This window comes from Larimichthys crocea, chromosome III (assembly GCF_000972845.2).
Source record: "Larimichthys crocea isolate SSNF chromosome III, L_crocea_2.0, whole genome shotgun sequence".
In the NCBI taxonomy this organism is placed as follows: Eukaryota; Metazoa; Chordata; class Actinopteri; family Sciaenidae; genus Larimichthys; species Larimichthys crocea.
In genome coordinates this window covers 405,597-425,682 of record NC_040013.1, presented here as the reverse complement: position 1 = coordinate 425,682, position 20,086 = coordinate 405,597, and the positions used below count along the sequence as shown (strand labels likewise).

Sequence of the window (20,086 nt, the reverse complement as noted above, 5' to 3'; positions counted from 1 at the left end):
CATATTCTGTACAACATGGTTTCCAAAAAAGGTGTAAAATGTGAACAGAAACCAAATGTGTCAATGGGCAAATCATTGACTCTCCACATTGAGTTAAAAATAATGTATTAAATGTTAAACTGACAAATTTGGAAGGTCATCATGCATCATGCCATGTGCACTAATGCACCCCCATACCATCATGGATGCTGGTTTTGAAACCATGATTTCCAAACAGAATTCCAAACGTGGACTCATCAGACCACAGGACAGTTTTCCACTTCACCTCAGTCCCTGAGTTAAATGAGCTCACAGAAGGCAGCGGTATCTATGGTGGAGTTTCAGCTGTACACTGAAGTCCACCCAGAGTCCTGTCTGTTCATGATGCACTGCTGTCTACTGCTATCAAAGTAGATTTACAAAAATTAGATTAAAACACAAACTTTTTGATTTTATTTATTAGCACACACTTGGAATTACAAGCTCTCCAGTTATGATCTTTGTAACAATTCAAATATAGTGATGCACAAAAGAGTTTCAGCAGAAACTTTATCAAAATATACGATTTCAAATACCAAGACATCAGCTATAAATATTACAAACATTTATTACTGTTCTGTTAGAGGTTCAAGTGGAAATGTTAAAAGAACGTTCCTGGCAGGTGATTAGACGTCCAATGCTACTTGTGCTAAACAGACCTGAGATCATTGGAAATCTTCCCTCTGCCCTCGTACATAAAATCCATTAAAACTACATGGCTTGATTCACCTGTTGCCAGGCCGTGGTAACTCACCCTCCACTATTTCTCAGTGTTGGAGTGTTACCTGACCCCAGATGGCTGTGCGGTCATTGATTCAACACATTTCATTGAGTACTGAGATGAAGATGGTCTTCAAACTAGATCCTGACTTTCAGACAGAAAATTCAATAATAAAACAGAACTGAGCTGAGATCACTGTACTGTGAGTGCAGTGTGTGTCGATAAGCAAAACTACATGAGAAAAACCCAGGTTGTGTTGAATATGTGCATGTGGGTTGTGCAATACACTGATCTGTGTCAAAGCACAGAAAAGCAGCACTGAGTATGGCTTTCATAAAGAGTAAACTGTGCCCCAAAAGTCCCGAGACGCACCTCACTGTTCCAGTTTGCAGGTTACCGTAGTTTTTGTAGTGCTTCTGTGACGTGCATTCACATTTACTCTGAGCCTATGGACTCTATAACGGTGTGCTGAGAGCTGACGCACTTCCTGTTAGCAGTAAGTCAGTAAGTCAGTACAGTGTCTTATCGTAGGTTACTTCAGCCTTTATTCTGAAAATAATTAACGTGTTCCTGGTTTTACGTCCTTCATTTTAACAAAGATAATTCTTTAAAGTAAGTACTTTTTCTTTAAAAAAGTATTTTAATCAGCGTGATAGCGTACATCTTTCTCTGCTTTTAGCGAGATGAGGTGGAAATGATGGTCAGACTGTAAAGGTTCATCTGCAGTTTTCTGTAGTGGCTCCATGAAGTAGAGGATCACTATGTTCCACATCTATCTTAAGAGCATTCATATCTATTGATTCGATTATTTCATTCAATCTGAAAAATAAACAAACTAAGAAAAGAAAAAAAAAGGCTAACGTTGTTGCTGAAATCTTTTTTAGACTTCTCGTTGTCACTGACTTCATGTCACAGAGAAGCAGTGCTCACCATCAGTCACTATCATTTACCCTGACTTGAGCTTATGGGAAATTGTGTTCATTAAAGGCAGATAAAAACTAAACATTACATTGTTTTGCTATTAGAAATGTGTAGGTGGATTTATAGTCATGTCTCAGTGGGATTGAGTATTAGACTTTTTCCGCCTTGGAGTGGAATCTGAGGATTTGGGTTTCACTAGCTCTACAGTATACATGCAGCACTCAGAGGTCTTTGAAGGCACAGAGCTGCACTCTCTTCTGGCTATAGAGGGCCAGCATGGACGGGTCAGTGAGCATGCTCAGCTCATGCTGTCTGTCAGCTGACTGGGAGAAGTCATCCGGGCCCTCGCCACAGCCTCCTTCCTGGGGGTGACTCGGGTACCCGGGGTGAACCATGAGCTCTGCCGTGACCACAGGCGGGTTAGAGCCTGATGCACTGCTGGAGGTAGTGCTGTGTGACGGCCCTGCAGCCAAGGCATGGCTGAGGGCTCTCTGTAGGTTGGGGACGGACATGTTCTGGCCCATGGTGGTCAGTCCCAGGTACACGTCAGGCCACCTGTGGACACAGAAACATGTTTGGACCCTGATTAGTGTTTGCATAATCACTCGTGGTCTATGGCTGACAAAGAATCAATCCATCCACTCATTCTAGTCACACTAGCTTTGAACTTGCAAAGCTGCTTTGACCCGATGACACAGCCCAGAAAAACACAAGCACAAATCTTTTTGTCTGTTGTCAGTCTCATCTTGCAGATTGAGTGCACTCTGACAACAAGATCAAGAGGTGAAAATATTTTTAGAAAAGTACACACTTAAACAGATATTGATTTTTTTTTTTTTTCTTTTTTTAAATGGTGGTACTTTTCATGAGACTGAAACACATTTTTCTGCTGACCCTGTCCACAGCAGTGCACAGCTCTGCTCCTGTGCTGAGATCCTTTTCTGCCTCTCAAACTGGGAGCGTGCTGAGTAAACGCTGACTACTGCGGGAAACACACCAACTATGCACGAGTACTACCCTGATACCAAAACAGTTGGGACACTGTGTTAAATGTAAAAAAAAAAACTAAAAAAAAACTGAATACAGCACAAAGAAATTCTAACACTTTTTTGTTAACGTTTGAAGACGATGCCTGCGACACACAACTGCAATGAATTTATAGATTTATTTTTTTACTTTTCTTACATATATGTTTATTAGTTTTCCAACAGATAAGACAAGACAAACACAAAACAAAACATTTGGCTCACATACATGTTCAGATCCAAATTCATACAGGCAGAAGATTCAGGGGTCACATCCTATACTAGTAAGAATTAATTCTAAACAAATAAAAGGTATACAGAAATCAAAGTAAATCGATTAAATGGTAAAGCAGAGTGTCCCCTTTGAGGCAGAGCATTCAGAGCTATGATACAAACCCTCTTGTGAGAATGATGGAAATATCCAAACCAACATGTGACAGGAAGGGTTCCAATGTTTTACGAAAGGCATCATCATTGCTGCGAAGTTTATGTGTCGAATAGTCCAACACAACATATTCAAGTATAAGCCTTTATCTAGCTTTATCTGTGATCCAATTCAAATGAATACTCTTTCTAGCACAGAAAGCAAATGTCTGATAAAGTTTTATTTTACATTTGTCAGTGATGGACAGATATACCAAGTAGCAGGTATAAAGGGTTATTATCACTATTAATAGACAGAATCTTACTCATTTCCTGCCCTATAACCTGCCAAAACTGCTGTACTTCTCTACAATACCACAAACCACTGTCTATCTTACACATGGGGCACAATGGAGATGTATTAGGGTTGTATTTATGACGTTGAGAGGGATATATGAACCCTGTGTAGGAGCTTCAATTGCATAGCTCTCACTTGGTTACAGACGGTGTTTTAGCACTTTTCCCAGTGTCATTGTAGCCATCATCTGTTCTTTCCCATCAGCCTTTCAGAGAGGACCTCTACTCCTTGAAGTAAAAGATAAAAAATAACCCTGTCCAAAACCTCCTTGTTGTAATTTCAGATGTTCACTGTTATTTAGCTATTTCAGCTCTCTTGCTGTAAAATATTGGTTTGGGGAATAAACTGGTTTGTAGTTTGGTGAAGCAACGCAATGGACTGTCGATCAGAACAAGGCACAAACACAGGGGATCCAATTGATTCCTAATTTATTGTTAGCTGGTTGTTTTCTGGTGGAAAGGAGAAATAATAGAACAGCAAAATATTAATCCACACAACTCAGACTTAATGTTCAATTAACAATTGAACAAAGATACTTAATCTAAACAAATCAGGAAATTAACATTTATACTATAAATTTACCTACTGATTATACTATGAGTGTGTGGAACAAAAAAAGGGATGACTCACATCAAATAGGCAGCTCAAACATTGAGAATGAGGGAGGGTGAGGATGATGCCAGCCAGCTATTTTGTTTTCCATCAAGGACAAAAGGTCTCACACAGGTGAGCTGGCTGCCTAAATAGACTTGAGGGCTCCGCCCTCCATTGATGGGAAGTGAAAGGAGGCAGGGATTTTCTACACTTGCAATAGCGCTATGTCAACGCATTCCTTTTTAAGGTAAGTTGGAATCTTTTTCCGTTTCACAGGTGTGTGAACATCGTTTACCTTCCAAGTGCGTAGCTTCAAAGCTGACATGATTATGGGCTATGAACTAAAATATGACCTGAACACATTGTCTGTAATGTAATCCATAACAGAGTGAGCCAAATAAAATAAAAACAAAACATTACAAAGGTTAGAACAAAAAACACTGGCATACAATGTACACACTGTCCTTCTCCTAAACTTGGAGGAGCTCGAGTGAAAGGCTTCTGTGGCCACAATATATATATCCATTATGCACAGCTGTTTATCAGTATTGTTACACATGTCAGCACTGTGATCATCATCAAATGTCAGCATGGTGATCAATTATTTAGTAGATAATGCTCATTGACAGGGAGCGTACAAAGTGCTTCACACTGTTGATCCGTCTGGTCCAGAACTAGATTAGACTGAAATTACTTATGAAAGAGATTCATTTTACCTGATTCCATAACGTGTGAAGACTGGGATGGAGTCCAGGGCATCCTTCTCCACCTGAGTGTAGAATCTCCGGAGGTGTGCAGGTAGCCACGGGCAGCTGTGTAGACCAGTCTCCACTGGAACACGAGTGTATGGAATCCTGAGATCTGACAGGACCTGTGCAAACACCTCCCGCACCTCTGCAAGCAGTTGTATTAGTTAATAGACATCATGTTGCACCATCATGTCCAACAATACATGCAAAACTCTCTTCAAAACCTGAATGTTAAAGGGCCGGTGTGGGAGATTCAGAGAAGGTAAAAATCATTAGGATGAGGAGGGAGCAGGTCCTCTTTTAAACGTAGCTCTAGATCAGGTTTTGCATTTTTTTGCGATTTTTATGGCCACTGTAGTTTCTCCTCCATGCTAGAAAGGAGCGGGTGAGGCGAGCAGGATTTTACTTTTAACTTGCAACTTCAACATAACAACAATCACATGCTGTCAGCAGAGCTTATATATACAAAAAGTGTCATAAGTCCAGAAGGTGCTATTGCAACCAGATTCTGTGAATATGTGTGCATATGATGCCTGACTGAAGATAACATTTGGCGCCTTTGGCCCATGGTGGCACTGTAGAAGTTTAAATAGTAATGCTTCTGCTTGGCCTGTGTTTTTTTTTCCATCAGGATGTAAGAAAGGCGTGTCACAAATCATGCGCTCAGTGGCTCACGGTGTAAGTCACCCACATGTCACCTACGTACTCAGGTTCAAGTGGTGACTCAGCTCTCATCTTCTCTAAAATGGCACATTGTGCTTGGACCACAACAAGTTTGTCCAATAATGGACTGTATTGTTGGACTGGGCTTAATTTGAGACAGATCGCACACACAGGACATGATGACAATATGAAGTGTAACCTTCCAGACTGGGTTGGCACACATCATCCATTTCATTACCTGTGAGGATCAAAAACCTGACAATCTAATATTACTATTCTGCCATTCTTCAATTCATGCACTGTTGGTGAATGTACGATAGCAGTCACAGTGTGTGTTACCTGGCAGAACATGGATGTGTTGGTGTCCGTCCATGTGGTGGGGAAGGTGACCTGTCAGTTCCCTGAACAGTCTGACCTGGGCTCTCAACTCCAGCTCCACCTTGGAAGGAAGAAAAAACACACACATGGAGGTTAGAGTAATGGAGAATGGTCAGTTTAATCTGCAGTCCTGAACGTCTGTTGTAGACAGCTCCAGTCCTGTTCAGGCAGTGACAGATGTGCAGAGAGCAGACAAGATCATTGGTCAACAGCTCCTGAGGCAAGTTAAGATTTGTGAGGTGGTGGAGGAGCTGATGGTGGGTCAAACATGTAGGTTTCCGCAGCAAACACAGTGCTGTTGAGTGAGGTGAGCCATATGAAAACTCCAGACAAGTCTGAGGTGTTTCTGAGCAGTTTAAGTCAGCACACACGTCCCAACGAAAGCTTGTACTCACAAGATGCCAGGACGTCTATCCTGAATCAGACCTGTTATCTGTTGTGTGGGGGAGTTGAATACAGAGATCACTTACAAGTTAATTGTATGTGTCTTGTAATTTATGACCCTGTGTCGATAGTGTGTGTGTGCTGGTGGGATCAAGTTTCAGGAGGTAAATCTGCACCAACAATGAGCCTTTGTTTGCAGTTAGAACTCTTCTAGAAATGACTTTTTAAGTAAATGTGACATTCTTTATCACTTACAAGATACAACTTGATATATGTTTTAAACCTTTCTTGTCTTACCTCTGATGACTGTCTGCAGAACAGACTGCAGAGAAGTTGGTTTTGAAGATGTACAGTAACAGTACAGGCTCATTCATACATGCATACAATATAACAATGGCTTTGGGCGGTGTACCTGTTTCATGCTAATCTGACCTCTCTCCAGGGCCTGACGGAAGCCCATCTTCCCATGGAAGAAGCCACGCTGGTTTATCAGTGTGGAGGCCTGCTGGAGGCTCTGACATGCTGGAATGCCCTCTGACAGGTTTGCATGGAGGCCAATGGGGATGCTGTGCCTGCAAAGACAAGACAAAAGGCTTTGTTTCACTGAGTGTTTAGCTAGGTTCACCTAGGTTCAGGTGGATGCTTTGCAGACACACACACCAGGAAATCCTGAACATCACATACAGTATACAACGCTTCAAAACAGCCTGTGGGGGGTGTTACAGATACTACACCCATGGTTTATACTGTCTATAGTCTGGGCTGGTACAATGTGTTGCAGTGTGTACACCTACGTTACCTTTTAGCCAGATCTGCTGCCTCTTTGGCAGCAGACGCATTAACCAGCAGTGACACATTAGAAATGCCTCCAGCCTGGAAGCAGTCCACGATCCCCTGGTTCCTCCTGGGACAGTAGCCAAAATCATCTCCCGTCACCACCAGCATCATTCTGGGCTGTGGCATTATTGCTGGTCTCTGTGGAGGACACGAAGCAGACAGGTAAACACTCATCATGAGGGGGGACAATACAGCACACGACCCCAGCCACCCCCTCGACTCATCATTTATACTGCTCCCATCTGGCTGCCAGGGGTGGGAGCCATGCGTATGAGATAGGGTAAATAAATGTGAGAAATGTGCTGTATTGAATGTCTATTCTTGTGGTTATGTTGTGGTGTTTCTGTGTATCTATATGTTTGAGGCTCTGTACAGACTGAGGCAACACATTTCCTTGTAAGGACAATAAAGTATCTACAACCCCACAATGTGTAAAGTGTAAATAAAAACAGAATGCAATGATGCAAATCTCACAAACACAAATTTTAGTAGAACACAAAAAACATATCACATGTTGAAACTGAGACATTTTATAATTTCATGGAAAATATGAGCTCATTTTGAAATTGATGGCAGCAACACTTCTCAAAAAAGTTGGGACAGGAGCAACAAACGGCTGAAGAAGTATACAGCACAAATCAAAAACAACTGGAGGAGCTTTTGAGAGTTAATTAGGTTAATTGGCAACAGGTCAGTAACATGACACATTTCAGAGAGGCACGGCCTCTCAGATGTAGAGATGGGCAGAGCTTCACCAATCTGTGACAAGCTACATTTAAAAATGGTTTAACAATTTCAGAAAAATGTTCCTCGATGTGACATTGCAAAGACTTTGAAGATACCCCCATATACAGTGTAAAATATCAACATTCAGAGAATCAGGAGGAGTCTCAAGGTTAAAGGTCAAAACTGGATGCTCATGATCTTTGGATCCTCAGGTGGCACTGCATTAAAAACAGGCATGATTCTCGACTGCATGGGCTCAAGAAATCACTGTCTGTGAACACAGTTCGTCATACAATCCACAAATGCAAGTTAAAGCTGCATCATGTAAAGAAGCAGTCATATGTGAACATGATCCAGAAATGCCTCCGTAAAACAAAAAATCCAGCAAAGGCCCAGGACTGTTGAGCAGTTAGAATCGTGCACTAGACAAGAAAGGGACGACATTCTGCTCCCAAAACTCCAGGAAGTGATCTCCTCACTTCACAGACATGTACAGACGGTTGTTCAAAGAAGAGGGATGCTACACAATGGTGAACGTCGCTCTGTCCCAACTTTTCTGAGATGAGTTGCTGCCATCGATTTCAAAATGAGCTCACATTTTCCATGAAATGATAAAACGCCTCAGTTTCAACACGTGATATGTTGTTTATGTTCTATTGGGAATAAAATATGAGTTTGCAATGATCATTGGTCTCTGTTTTTATTTACATTTTAAACAGAGTCCCAACTATTTTGGAATTGAGTGGTATGTATTGAGTCAATTACACAATTACAGGCACATTGTTGTCAGAATACCTGATTTTTTCTTGTTCTTGTGCGCACGCACGCACGCACGCACACACACACACACACACACACACACACACACACACACGATGATTCAAGCTATGTTTTAATGAAGGAATTAGAGTTTGATGTGAGATTATATATTATATATTTATATATAATATAATATATATATATATATATATATATATATATATATATGTCTGTGTGTGTGTGTGTGTGTGTATATATATATACCTACATATACCACTACATATACATTACATATTTAATATATATATATATATATATATATATATATATATATACATACATACATACACACACACATAAGCATTAAACATTGTACTTATATATACAATGTTTAATGCTTTAGTTCCCTCACATGATAGGTGCATTCTGTGTGTCTCCGGTAACTTCCCGGTGTACGTGTTGTTGTTGTACTGTGTGTGAGCAGCCCGAGCTGTAACATACACGCCATGTTCACTTCCTCGTTACGCCAAACGCTCCTTAACAGCCACACCTACGCCACATCCGCCTCCCGCGGTGACCGGGAAACGTCGTTTAATGAGGTGTAGTCGGTATATGCTGCACGTACCGGACACATACCGGCACACACCGGCTACATTTCCTCTCTGCTCTTCAATGTCACTGCCGGAGATGAGCCACACGTAACGCTACAAACAGGTCAGGTCTGGTGGCTCCGGCTAGAAGCACTCTGTCCTGTCATATTAACAATGAACGCTAAACTCACCCATTGTTTCACACACGGCTGTCCATTAATGTCCACAGACACAGCGCGGTGGAAAGAAAGTCTACTTCCGACCGGAGGACTGCGTCGGTTGACTTTACTAGAACACAACGCCCCCTGCTGGAGGAAACACGGCGCCTGCTGAGATGCGTCCAGCTGGCAGGAAAAAGTCCTGAAGCCCCAGCAGAGCCACACTTCTGTTTGTTTCAACACAACACAATTGAGTTTAATAGTTTATTGTAATTTACCGATATATTTCCTATCATATATGTATTTCCCCTCGGTAATCCTCTTACTAAGCATACCTTTAAATATATACTAATCATATTTAGCAACAGAGCTCTGGAATAAATCATTGACTCTCAGCATTGTAAAATGAAACATACCGTGTTGTCGTGAATTCTGTCCATGTAATAAAGCGTTTAGATCTTTTCATATGTAAAGCTCGTAGCGGAGCGCGGACACTGGAGGCACGTCATCGTTCTGTCAGATACGTCCAAGTGAGAATCCGCGTGTCCACAAGTTTCTTATCTCCAGGTTAACGCGGGGTGGAACGTTTAACGCGCCCGTGAAGCCGTTTACGAGACCTCAACGACACTACGGGACCTCTCCAGAGAAATACACGTCAACACAAACATGTCAATCATAATTCATCAGCTCCACATCATCACCGTACAGTGTGTGTCTCATTCAATTTACCCCACGCAGTTTCCCACGACAGCAGATTGGTGAACGTACCTTCCACAGTTAGTGAATGATGAGCTCATCCTGACTGTGGACACACTGTTCCCTAAACTGTTCCCACGTCACAGACACATCAGTAACACTTTGGTCTGACACACAACCGTATGTCAACACGTCGGTGACACGGCGGTTTGTATAAATATATATATATATATATAGCTCTATTAAGGCTTGGTCAGCTGAAATCGAGCAGTTGCTCCATTCCATCCATCATTTGACCAGTGTGTAATCCAGCAGTGCTACTGACAGCTGCTGCTCAGGGAAATTGACTCACTCAAACTCCATCATCATCAGCGTTTATAACAACGGGGAGAGGTCTGTTCACCTGTGCTGACACTGATCTAACATGTCTGACATCAACTTTGAACAGATATTAAAAAAAGAAGCTGACATTTTCAACAAGCTTTACACTGTGGGCAGTGTATGCAAATGAACAAGCGCATTATGCAAATGAGTAACGCTGCCCATCCAGAGCCCTTTGCTTATTCAGAAAGGTAAAATCATGTGTTGTACTTCCGCGTCCCACCGGGCTTGTCCGCGGCGCGTTGTGTACTTGGTCCGTCTCACACGTGTCTTCAAACCCCACCGGGAGCGTTTAGATTTGGCCATTTTCCTGGTGTATGTTATTCCAAACATGGGGTTTATACATATGGTGTGTGTGTGTGTGTGTGTGTGTGTGTGTGTGTGTGTGTGTGTGTGTGTGGTGTAGTGTTGCTAGAGGTCAGAGGTCCACAGGATACCTTAAGTGAACTTACATCAGTGTACAGTAGGTTCTACATTATTATCACAGTTAACTCTGACATCCAGTGTGACGAGCCACGCTGCCACAGCTTAAGTTATTCTCTTGTGCTGATGTTGTAATGATGCCTTCGTCCTATCCTAAATCCACGAAAACAGCAGAATCATCAATGATTTCTGGGAAGAAGCTGTTCCTCAGTCTGGTGGTCCTGCTCTTAATGCTCCGCAGCCTCCTGCCCGAGGGGAGAGGGGCAAACAGAGCGTGTGCGGGGTGAGTGGGGTCCTTCATGATGCAGGAGGCCCTTTTCCTGCATCTGGAGGTGTAAATGTCCGTGGTGGTGGATAGGCTGCATCCCACAGTCCTCTGTGCAGCTTTAACCACCCTCTGCAGAGCCTTCTTCTCTGCTGCAGAGCAGTTGCCGTGCCACACGGTGATGCAGGTGCACATGACGCTTTCCACCATACATCTGTAGGAGGTCAGGACTGAGCTCCCCAGTCCAGCGCGCCGCAGCCTCCTGAGGAAGTAGAGGCACTGGTGTGCCTTCCTAACCAGATAGGAAGTGTTGGTGCTCCAGGTGAGGTCGTTTGCGATGTTCGCGCCCAGGTACCTGAAGCTGGAGACCACTTCCACCGCTGTCCCTCCGATGTGCAGGGGAGGGGGGAGATGTCTGCCCCTTCTGAAGTCCACGATCATCTCCTTGGTCTTCTTCACGTTGATGCAGAGGTTGTTTTCTCTGCACCAACCCTCCAGGTGTTCCACTTCCTGCCTGTAGTCAGACTCGTCGTTAGCGATTCGTCCAACCACAGCTGTGTCATCCGCGAACTTCACTATTAGACTAACTGATTGCTTTCTAATAGATAATGATGAATTAATGAATGATTAATGAGCTCTAGTCTAAGTTTTAATTAGATTAGGCTGTTATACATGTAAAAAGGATCATCAATGTTCACATTCTGGGAATCAAATATTCATTCTTCTTCCATAACCCACTTATCCTCACCAGGGTTGAAGCAGCTGGAGCCTATGCCAGCTGGCATAAGGCGAGAGGCCGTACACCTTAAACAAGATCCCAGTTCATCACAGGGCTGACAGAGATAAACAACCAGTCGCATTCACACAGAGAACCCACGCAGACACGGGGAGAACATGCAAACTCCACAGTACCGGGCCAGAGGTTCAAACCAAGAAGCTATTTTCTGTGAGGCGACAGTGTTAACCACTGCACCTGCAACATGGACTGCCTGCTGGAACCAATCATTTTTTAATACATTTGAACCTGGACAGGCACTGAGGTGACTTAGATCACTGACAGTATATATTGCAGGTTCTAATGTTCTGTTTGGTGCCACTTCTATTGCAACCCATGAGAGATGCATGAGGGAGCAGACTAAAGCCCAACATATCTGTTGTATGACCTTTGATAAAGAAATGCATCTCTCAAATGAAGGAATACACTTATGAGAATAAGTGCCCAGAGTATCCAAATATACTTTACAGCTCAGGGCAAGTCAAATTACAATTGAAATGCTCACCATGCTAAATAAAAAATTAAAATATTGAGTTTAGGATAAATATTTTAACGATCTGTTTTTATTTCTTCTTTTTATTCTTTTACAGGTCACTTTGCAATGATGATACTATAGTTCGCTCTTGATTTCTGAACTAAGCAACACAGCAAAAGATTTGACAGATGTTTATTTTTAAAGCCAGTCATACATGGCTTCATCTCATCACATTTTGATTTCTGCAATCTTCTTTTCAGCTGCTTCCATCGAATACTAAAGCCAAAGACCGAAGACCTGAGCTGTTCTGCTCAACCTTTGACGACGGCTGCCTGAATAGTGATTTCTACTACTGCCACAGCTTTTTTAAAATCACGTTTCAGTTTTGTTGTAAAGAACTTAGAACATCTAGAGAAGTGCTTTAGAAATATAACTGAAGTATTATGCAATTACCACCATGAGCAGTTATGCAGCAGTGCTGATGCAATACAAAACTAGAGGCAGGTGAAACAGGCCACTGAAGAAAGTGTTTATACTTTGAACATATCACCAGTCTTTATGATTGCAAAATCTATGAAAATAGCTCGGGAAATTTCATTTTTAACCGTCCTGATAACTCCGGTTGACAGTCCTGATGATGGAGCCCAGCAGACAGCGTTCAGCTCCTAGTTATGGTCCTTCATCCACTGCTCAGTCCACTGCACTATCTGCTCCAGGTTGCGCTCCAGGTCCTCAGGAGTGTTGCTGGGCAGCTGGTGGACGATCTCCTCGCTGTATGCCTCCATGGCCTCCTCATAGATGGTCTGGAAAATTTCACACTGTACGTTGTCCTGCAGTTTCTTCCCTGTATAACCCCTGTCAGTCACACGGAGGACGGGAGGAGGGAGACGGAGACAAACAGGAACGAGTAAGTTCATACAGTGAAGCTAACTGATCATTCAACTTATCAAAAGGTTAAACCATAGAGTGATGGAGTATGGAGCTATCATGCAGTCAAGGTTCCTGCAGTGCATGGTGGCTGGAAACACTACTCCAGTTTATGGAAATATGGAGAAATAAATGTGATACAGAGATTAAAAAGTAGCCAATAGTGTGCCACTCTTAACATGTGCCCAGTCATCACATGCTGCTGATGTTCTACTGGCTCATGGCACAAAAAATTGCCATATCAGATACCACTTTTCATCAGCAGTTACAGAGTAAAACTAGCTGAAAGTAAAGGTTTTTTTTAGCAGATCATGAGTGATGTCCTGTTTGTAAAGGGTGACCCAAATTACACAGCACCAGAGAGCAGCCATTTCTAAGTGGCACACGGCAGTGCAATAGCATATTCAATAATAGTTACGTCAGTGTAGATGTGTTCATGAAACATTCGATAGTATCTAAAGTACAGAAGTTCTCCTCTTGTATGACCGACTGACAATCACACAGCGGGAGAGAGGTTATCTGGTACTGCGATCAAGACGTGAACACAATGTTCAGGTACCTCTTTAACAACCATGGACATGATGACTGAGGCACGCTGGTGGACAGTGGTAGCTCAAGTGACACGTCGTTTTTGTAAGGGTCACATAAAAGTAGATCAGCAATACTAATGCTCCAACAGTGACGTAAAGCCTTTACACTGAAAGAGGCTCGATGGTCGACAGGCTTAAAGTCATTAAACGGTCACAATGATACGTGGATTGAGGTTCATTATAAAAGGAGAAATGAAGTGGAGGTTACCTGCTCTCTAACCGCGTGTACAGCTGGGTGTTGTCTGTGCGGAGGACAAAGACGATGTGGAACCAGCGCTCAGGGAACAGGTCACAGCCATGATAGTCCACAATCATGCCACCTTCTACCATCTTCTCATCCAGCTCATCCACCACCTGCAGGATCACATCATGACACAATGTTCACATCGGACATCCACCCAACCTGCCTCCTGGAGGAACTTTGGGAAAGTAACCCTGATGATGTCATAGTGATGTCACAGCAATGTTATCTCAGCATGGCTTGGAGACTAAACATTTATAACAGAAAGCTTGAGTTAATAATTAGAGGCGTTGGAGTTTGAAAAAAACTGATAGGTAAGGACCGTCCCCTTAAAAAGGTGTCATGGAGTGCATTATTGGAGTCCCCCAACTTCATGCAAGTCTTTATACTAATACAGTAGGTGGTGTACACCATTAAGCAATTAACATTTAAAAGGACTCATCAGCACTTCTGATTTTCTCTAATCCAACTTATTCAGGGAGTGGCTGGTCTGGGTCAGAGGGCTGACACAGCAGGATTCTAATTCTAGCTTTCACCATGTCATCATGGGCAGGTTGAGGCTGCTGGTGAACCAGATGAGAAAGAACACAGGGAATCCAAGCTTTGTGAGTTCAACCAGGCGTACAGAGCTCTCCTGTGGGATTTAACTCACCCTGTCCTCATCTAAGATCGGGCACTGGTACTCGTCATCATAGCCATCATAAAGTTGTCCTGGGAAAAGAGAATCAGGATCATTAGAATGACTCTGCATTTATTTGCATACTGATCTGAATGACTGGCAGAAGGATGAAGGAAAGGCGCAATGTGTGAATGACATGTTTTCCGACTGCTTCTGAAAACTCAGGAAAGTTTTGCCTTTTCTTGTTAAACCTTTATTTAGTTGTCTGTGAAATACCCAGGACACTTTTAGGCAGTTCAGGAGTGAGTAAGGAGAGTGAGCCTTCATCTTTGACATGATTCTAAACATGGAGGATTTGTTTGCTCACAGATCCATTTCATTTTAGAGATGAAACTCCATCTGCTCCCTTTGCCTCTATTGTTTGGGAATCATTAAAATCAGACAGAGAGGACAGATCGTTTCATTGACCTCCACAACATAAAAAGGCACTCAGTCTTTGTTTAAACTGCAGGTAGATCCGATTTGTTTCTCAAATGCATGGCATGGTTTGCTGTGCTACCAACATAGGCGTCAGTGACTACATACACTTGTGACACTGATCTTCCAACATGGAAGCAGATCTGATGCATTTTTGCTATTCAGGATTTGACACTGTGTGTTGAGTTGTGATCTAATCTAATATGAGTGGCCACAGTGGGTGGACTGAGATGCATCAGCAGAAATCGGATTGTGTGTTTTATTACAAAACAACTGGAAACACACTGACATCAAACAACTACAATGCAGGACATTTGTATTTCAAGTGCAAGAAAATTTTCATCCATTTGAATTACATACTTTTAATATAATAATTAACTAATAAACTTAAAGTGAAGCAAGTAATAAGACTTATGTAATACTAATAAACTAATGTTTATGGTTTATGTTTTCAATATTAATAAAACCAATCTGTTTGCCAAAACCCAACAGTGAAAATGAATGCAGTCATTTTGACTTTTTATATTATATTGTCATTATATCTGGTTTTATGTCATTAGTTACACAGTGAATATGTAAGGGATGGATGAAGGACACGTCACCATCCAGACATTTCAGTCAGATCAGCTGTTAGTTGTTGTTGTATGAGTTAAAGTGTTACCCTCCTGGGCCAGGTCTCCTATGTTAACATAGGTCAGCCCTGTCCGCTGGGCCAGCTCCTTTCCCAAAGTGGTCTTTCCAACACCAGGGGTTCCTGTAAGAGAGAGGTTTAACATCTGAATGGTAAATGTACTGTATACATTCAGTGTTGCCATATTTTTAAAAAATGGAGTAATGCATACTACATCATCTGAGATCTGTGAGACTGTGGACTGGTTCTGGCTCTATGGCCAGATGTGGTAAAAGGTAGTGCTGGTGCTGACGAGACGCTGTTTTATGTAGAAATGCCTGATGAATATGTTCATTGTTGATTAAGCTGCATCAGAAACAGTGAAAACACTGGCTCACGACACCAATCTTCTGATGTCTAGTTATGACTGATTTGATCAGATATCAAATCAAATCAAATCAATTTTATTTGTATAGCCCAAAGTCACAAAGTACATTTGCCTCAGAGGGCTTTACAATCTGTACAGGGAGTGACACCCTCTGTCCTTAGACCCTCGGTTCGAGTGAGGAAAAACTTGCCCACAAAAACCCTTTTAACAGGGAAAAATGTGGAAGAAACCTCAGGAAGAGCCACAGAGGAGGGATCCCTCTCCCAGGACGGACAGACGTGCAATGGATGTCACGTGTACAGGACAAATCAACACAAACATAATGTACAATGACTGATAAAATGACAATGAATTATAATGAATGATAAAAATGATTACAGTAATAGATATGGTAGTAATAATGACAGTAATAATATATGTAGTGGGCGTCATGCAGGATCACAGCAGCAGCCACGATCCACGAGAACCTGCTGGACGACAGAGCACAGAAACTCCGGGGAAGTTTGGTTAGTAACATGCATTAATGAGACATGTCCACAGATGGAGAGATATGGAGAGATATGGAGAGATATAGAGATATAGATATATATATATAGAGAGAGTGAGATATAGAGAAATATAGAGAGATATATATAGAGAGAGATGGATATATATATATATATATAGAGAGAGAGAGAGAGAGAGAGAGAGAGAGAGAAAGAGAGAGAGAGAGTTTTCGGTAAGGGAGATGTGTGCATCTTCAACCAATACCGTGCCTGGCTAGGCATAACCCTCGGTGGGGTCCCCCGGCAGTGTAATCCTATGGCAGCATAACTAAGGGATGACCTGAGCCAGCCCTAACTATAGGCTTTATCAAAAAGGAAAGTCTTAAGTCTATTCTTAAAGGTGTTGACCGTGTCTGCCTCCCGAACCCAGAAAGGTAGTTTGTTCCACAGAAGAGGAGCCTGATAGCTGAAAGCTCTGGCTCCCAATCTACTTTTGGAAACTATAGGAACCACAAGGAACCCAGCGTCCTGAGAGCGCAGTGTTCTAGAGGGGTAATAAGGTATTATGAGCTCTTTTAGATAAGATGGTGCCTGACCATGAAGAGCTTTGTAAGTAAGGAGAAGAATTTTAAATTCTATTCTAGATTTAATAGGTAGCCAATGCAAGGAAGCCAAAATGGGAGAGATGTGATCTCTGATCTTGGTTCCTGTCAGAACACGTGCAGCAGCATTCTGAATTAACTGCAAAGTCCTAAGAGACTTATTAGAGCAGCCTGATAACAAAGAGTTACAATAGTCCAGCCTTGAAGTAACAAATGCGTGGACTAGTTTTTCTGCATCCGCCTGAGAGACAATGCGTCTGATTTTAGCGATGTTACGTAAGTGGAAGAATGCAGTCCTCGAAATTTGTTTTATGTGGACGTTAAAGGACAAATCCTGATCAAAAACAACTCCAAGATTCTTTACAGTGGAGCTGGAGGCCAGGGTGATCCCATCTAAAGTAACTAAGTCTCTAGAAAGAGAGTTTCTGAGGTGTTTGGGTCCAATTACAAGAACTTCAGTTTTGTCTGAATTTAACATCAAAAAATTGTAGGTCATCCAACTTTTTATATCCTTAAGGCATGCTTGGAGTTTAGTTAACTGATTGGTTGCATCAGGCTTGATCGATAAATATAATTGGGTGTCGTCAGCATAACAATGAAAATTGATAGAGTGATTCCTAATAATGTTCCCTAAAGGAAGCATATATAAACTGAATAGAAGTGGTCCAAGTACAGAACCTTGTGGGACTCCATGACAAACTTTGGTCTGCATGGAGGATTCATCATTGACGTGAACAAACTGAGATCGATCTAAAAAATACGATTTAAACCAGCTTAGGGCGGTTCCTTTGATGCCAATTCGATGTTCCAGTCTCTGTAAAAGAATTTGATGGTCAATGGTGTCAAATGCAGCACTAAGATCTAACAGGACAAGTACAGAGATGAGTCCTTTGTCTGATGCCATTAGGAGGTCATTTGTAACTTTGACTAATGCGGTCTCTGTGCTATGATGCACTCTAAATCCTGACTGAAAATCCTCAAATAGACTATTGTTATGGAGAAAGTCACACAGCTGATTAGCTACAGCTTTCTCAAGTATCTTAGACAGAAAGGGAAGGTTTGATATCGGTCTGTAGTTGGCTAAGACCTCTGGGTCTAGAGTGGGCTTTTTAAGAAGAGGTTTAATTACAGCTACCTTAAAGGACTGTGGTACATATCCTGATAATAAAGACAGATTAATCATATCCAATAACGAATTACTAACTACAGGTAAAACATCCTTGAGCAACCTGGTTGGGATGGAGTCTAAGAGACAGGATGACGGCTTAGCTGCAGAAATGATTAAAGTTATTTGATGAAGGTCGATGGGGGAAAAACAGTCTAAATACATATCAGGTTTTACAGCTGTTTCAAAACTTGCTGTATCAGAATGCAGATCAATGCCTGTTGAGGGCAAGAGGTGATGGATTTTGTCTCTAATAGTTATAATCTTATCATTAAAGAAGCTCATGAAGTCATTGCTACTTAGACCTAAAGGAATAGATGGTTCAGTAGAGCTGTGATTCTCTGTTAGCCTGGCTACAGTGCTGAAGAGAAACCTGTGGTTGTTCTTATTCTCCTCAATTAAAGAAGAGTAATAGGCTGCTCTGGCATTACGGAGAGCCTTCCTGTATGTTTTGAGATTATCTTGCCAGGCTAGATGAAATTCTTCCAGCTTAGTGGCACGCCATTTGCGTTCAGATTTACGTGCCTCTTGCTTTAATTTACGAGTCTGCTGGCTATACCATGGTGCTAGCCTTCTTTGTTTAATTATCTTCTTTTTCAGAGGTGCAATAGAGTCTAGAGTTGTCCGTAATGAGCCTGTAATACTATCAACAAGATGGTCTATTTGTGGGTGGCTAAAGGAAGTAGACAAGTCCTCTGTTACAGTGAGACATGGCATTTGATTCAATGCTGAAGGAATCACTTCCTTAAATTTGGCTACAGCACTATCAGATAAACATCTGCTGTAGAAGCTTCTACACAAAGGCTTATGCAAAGGATATGCAGATTACAATGATATAAATCAGAAAATCATCACAGTGGAGAAGGTGAAGCTTCATGACAGAAGACAAAAGAGTCATCAACTTTCAGAAAATGTTATGTCATAAAAACTTTTTGACTAATGGATCAGCTGACTGATCATCTCATCAACTACTTAGATCACATGTAGCAGGTGTTCATTGATGGTAACAGTGTACACACTGTAGAGATATCAGAGGTTTTTCTTAATGGTCAGGCAGATATAATGTGAGGTCAAGCAGGTGGGTTGGTATGCAGTAAACAAAAGACAGAGATAGAAGATTCTAGACAGAGTGAGAGAAAAACAGATGACTCTACCAGTACTACTACTAATACCGTGTATTAGATACATATCTGATAGTATATTCAAAGTTAGACAGTAAGTGAATGTGTAGATGATCTTCTGTTCAGACTGACTGGTTTGAGTGGAACACTCCACAGTATCACAGCTGTGCTGCTTCATCCGTAAACAGCGGCATGATAACTATAAGTATAACTAGAACCATAAAGTAAAGTGCTGAAGGTTTGCATCGTCACCTGTTAACAGCACGTTGGGTCGGTTCCTCATCTTCATAGCTTGCATCAACACGTGTTCTGATGACGGAGACCTGAAACACAACAGTCACATTAAAGCACCTCTTCCCGCCATGCCAGACGGTCATGTCTAATGTCCAGGCTAAACGTGAAGACACACACACACACACACACACACACACACACACACACACACACACACACACACACACACACACACACACACACCTGAGCAGGAGGGATCACACAGTGCGGAGCCTCGAGCAGCTAGCCGCGTGAGCACACGACCACAAACAAACACTGCAGTCAACCGAGGCTTCGCGTCACTTTTACGTCAATGCGCTGCCGGTTTG

General features: G+C 42.1%; 2 protein-coding genes and 1 long non-coding RNA gene across 8 annotated transcripts; 1 reads left to right on the top strand and 2 right to left on the bottom strand.

Moving 5' to 3' along the window:
- Positions 1-421: 421 nt before the first annotated feature.
- Positions 422-10,058, bottom strand: ydjc (YdjC chitooligosaccharide deacetylase homolog). Of its 6 annotated transcripts, none has more exons than XM_019262981.2 (6): positions 10,013-10,058; positions 6,974-7,149; positions 6,587-6,746; positions 5,752-5,851; positions 4,717-4,894; positions 422-2,215 (listed from the first exon to the last, which is right to left on the bottom strand). In XM_019262981.2, exons 2-6 carry the CDS (start codon positions 7,135-7,137, stop codon positions 1,882-1,884), a joined length of 936 nt encoding a protein of 311 aa, XP_019118526.1. In that variant the 5' UTR covers positions 7,138-7,149; positions 10,013-10,058; the 3' UTR covers positions 422-1,881. The 6 variants fall into 6 exon arrangements, with proteins under 6 accessions (XP_019118526.1, XP_010736861.1, XP_010736856.1 ...); XM_010738559.3 differs by having other exon boundaries at positions 9,974-10,047; XM_010738554.3 differs by lacking the exon at positions 10,013-10,058 and adding an exon at positions 9,661-9,938.
- LOC113745671 (uncharacterized) lies at positions 9,075-9,657 on the top strand. The gene is made up of 2 exons (XR_003462308.1): positions 9,075-9,210; positions 9,316-9,657. It is a non-coding gene; the product is annotated as an uncharacterized LOC113745671 (long non-coding RNA).
- Positions 10,059-12,329: 2,271 nt separating the features above from the next.
- Positions 12,330-20,078, bottom strand: ak6 (adenylate kinase 6). Its single transcript, XM_019262958.2, has 6 exons — positions 19,962-20,078; positions 19,737-19,807; positions 15,775-15,867; positions 14,670-14,728; positions 13,985-14,130; positions 12,330-13,114 (listed from the first exon to the last, which is right to left on the bottom strand). The coding sequence occupies exons 2-6, from the start codon at positions 19,780-19,782 to the stop codon at positions 12,925-12,927; spliced, it is 534 nt and encodes a 177-aa protein (XP_019118503.1). The 5' UTR covers positions 19,783-19,807; positions 19,962-20,078; the 3' UTR covers positions 12,330-12,924.
- Positions 20,079-20,086: the final 8 nt, after the last annotated feature.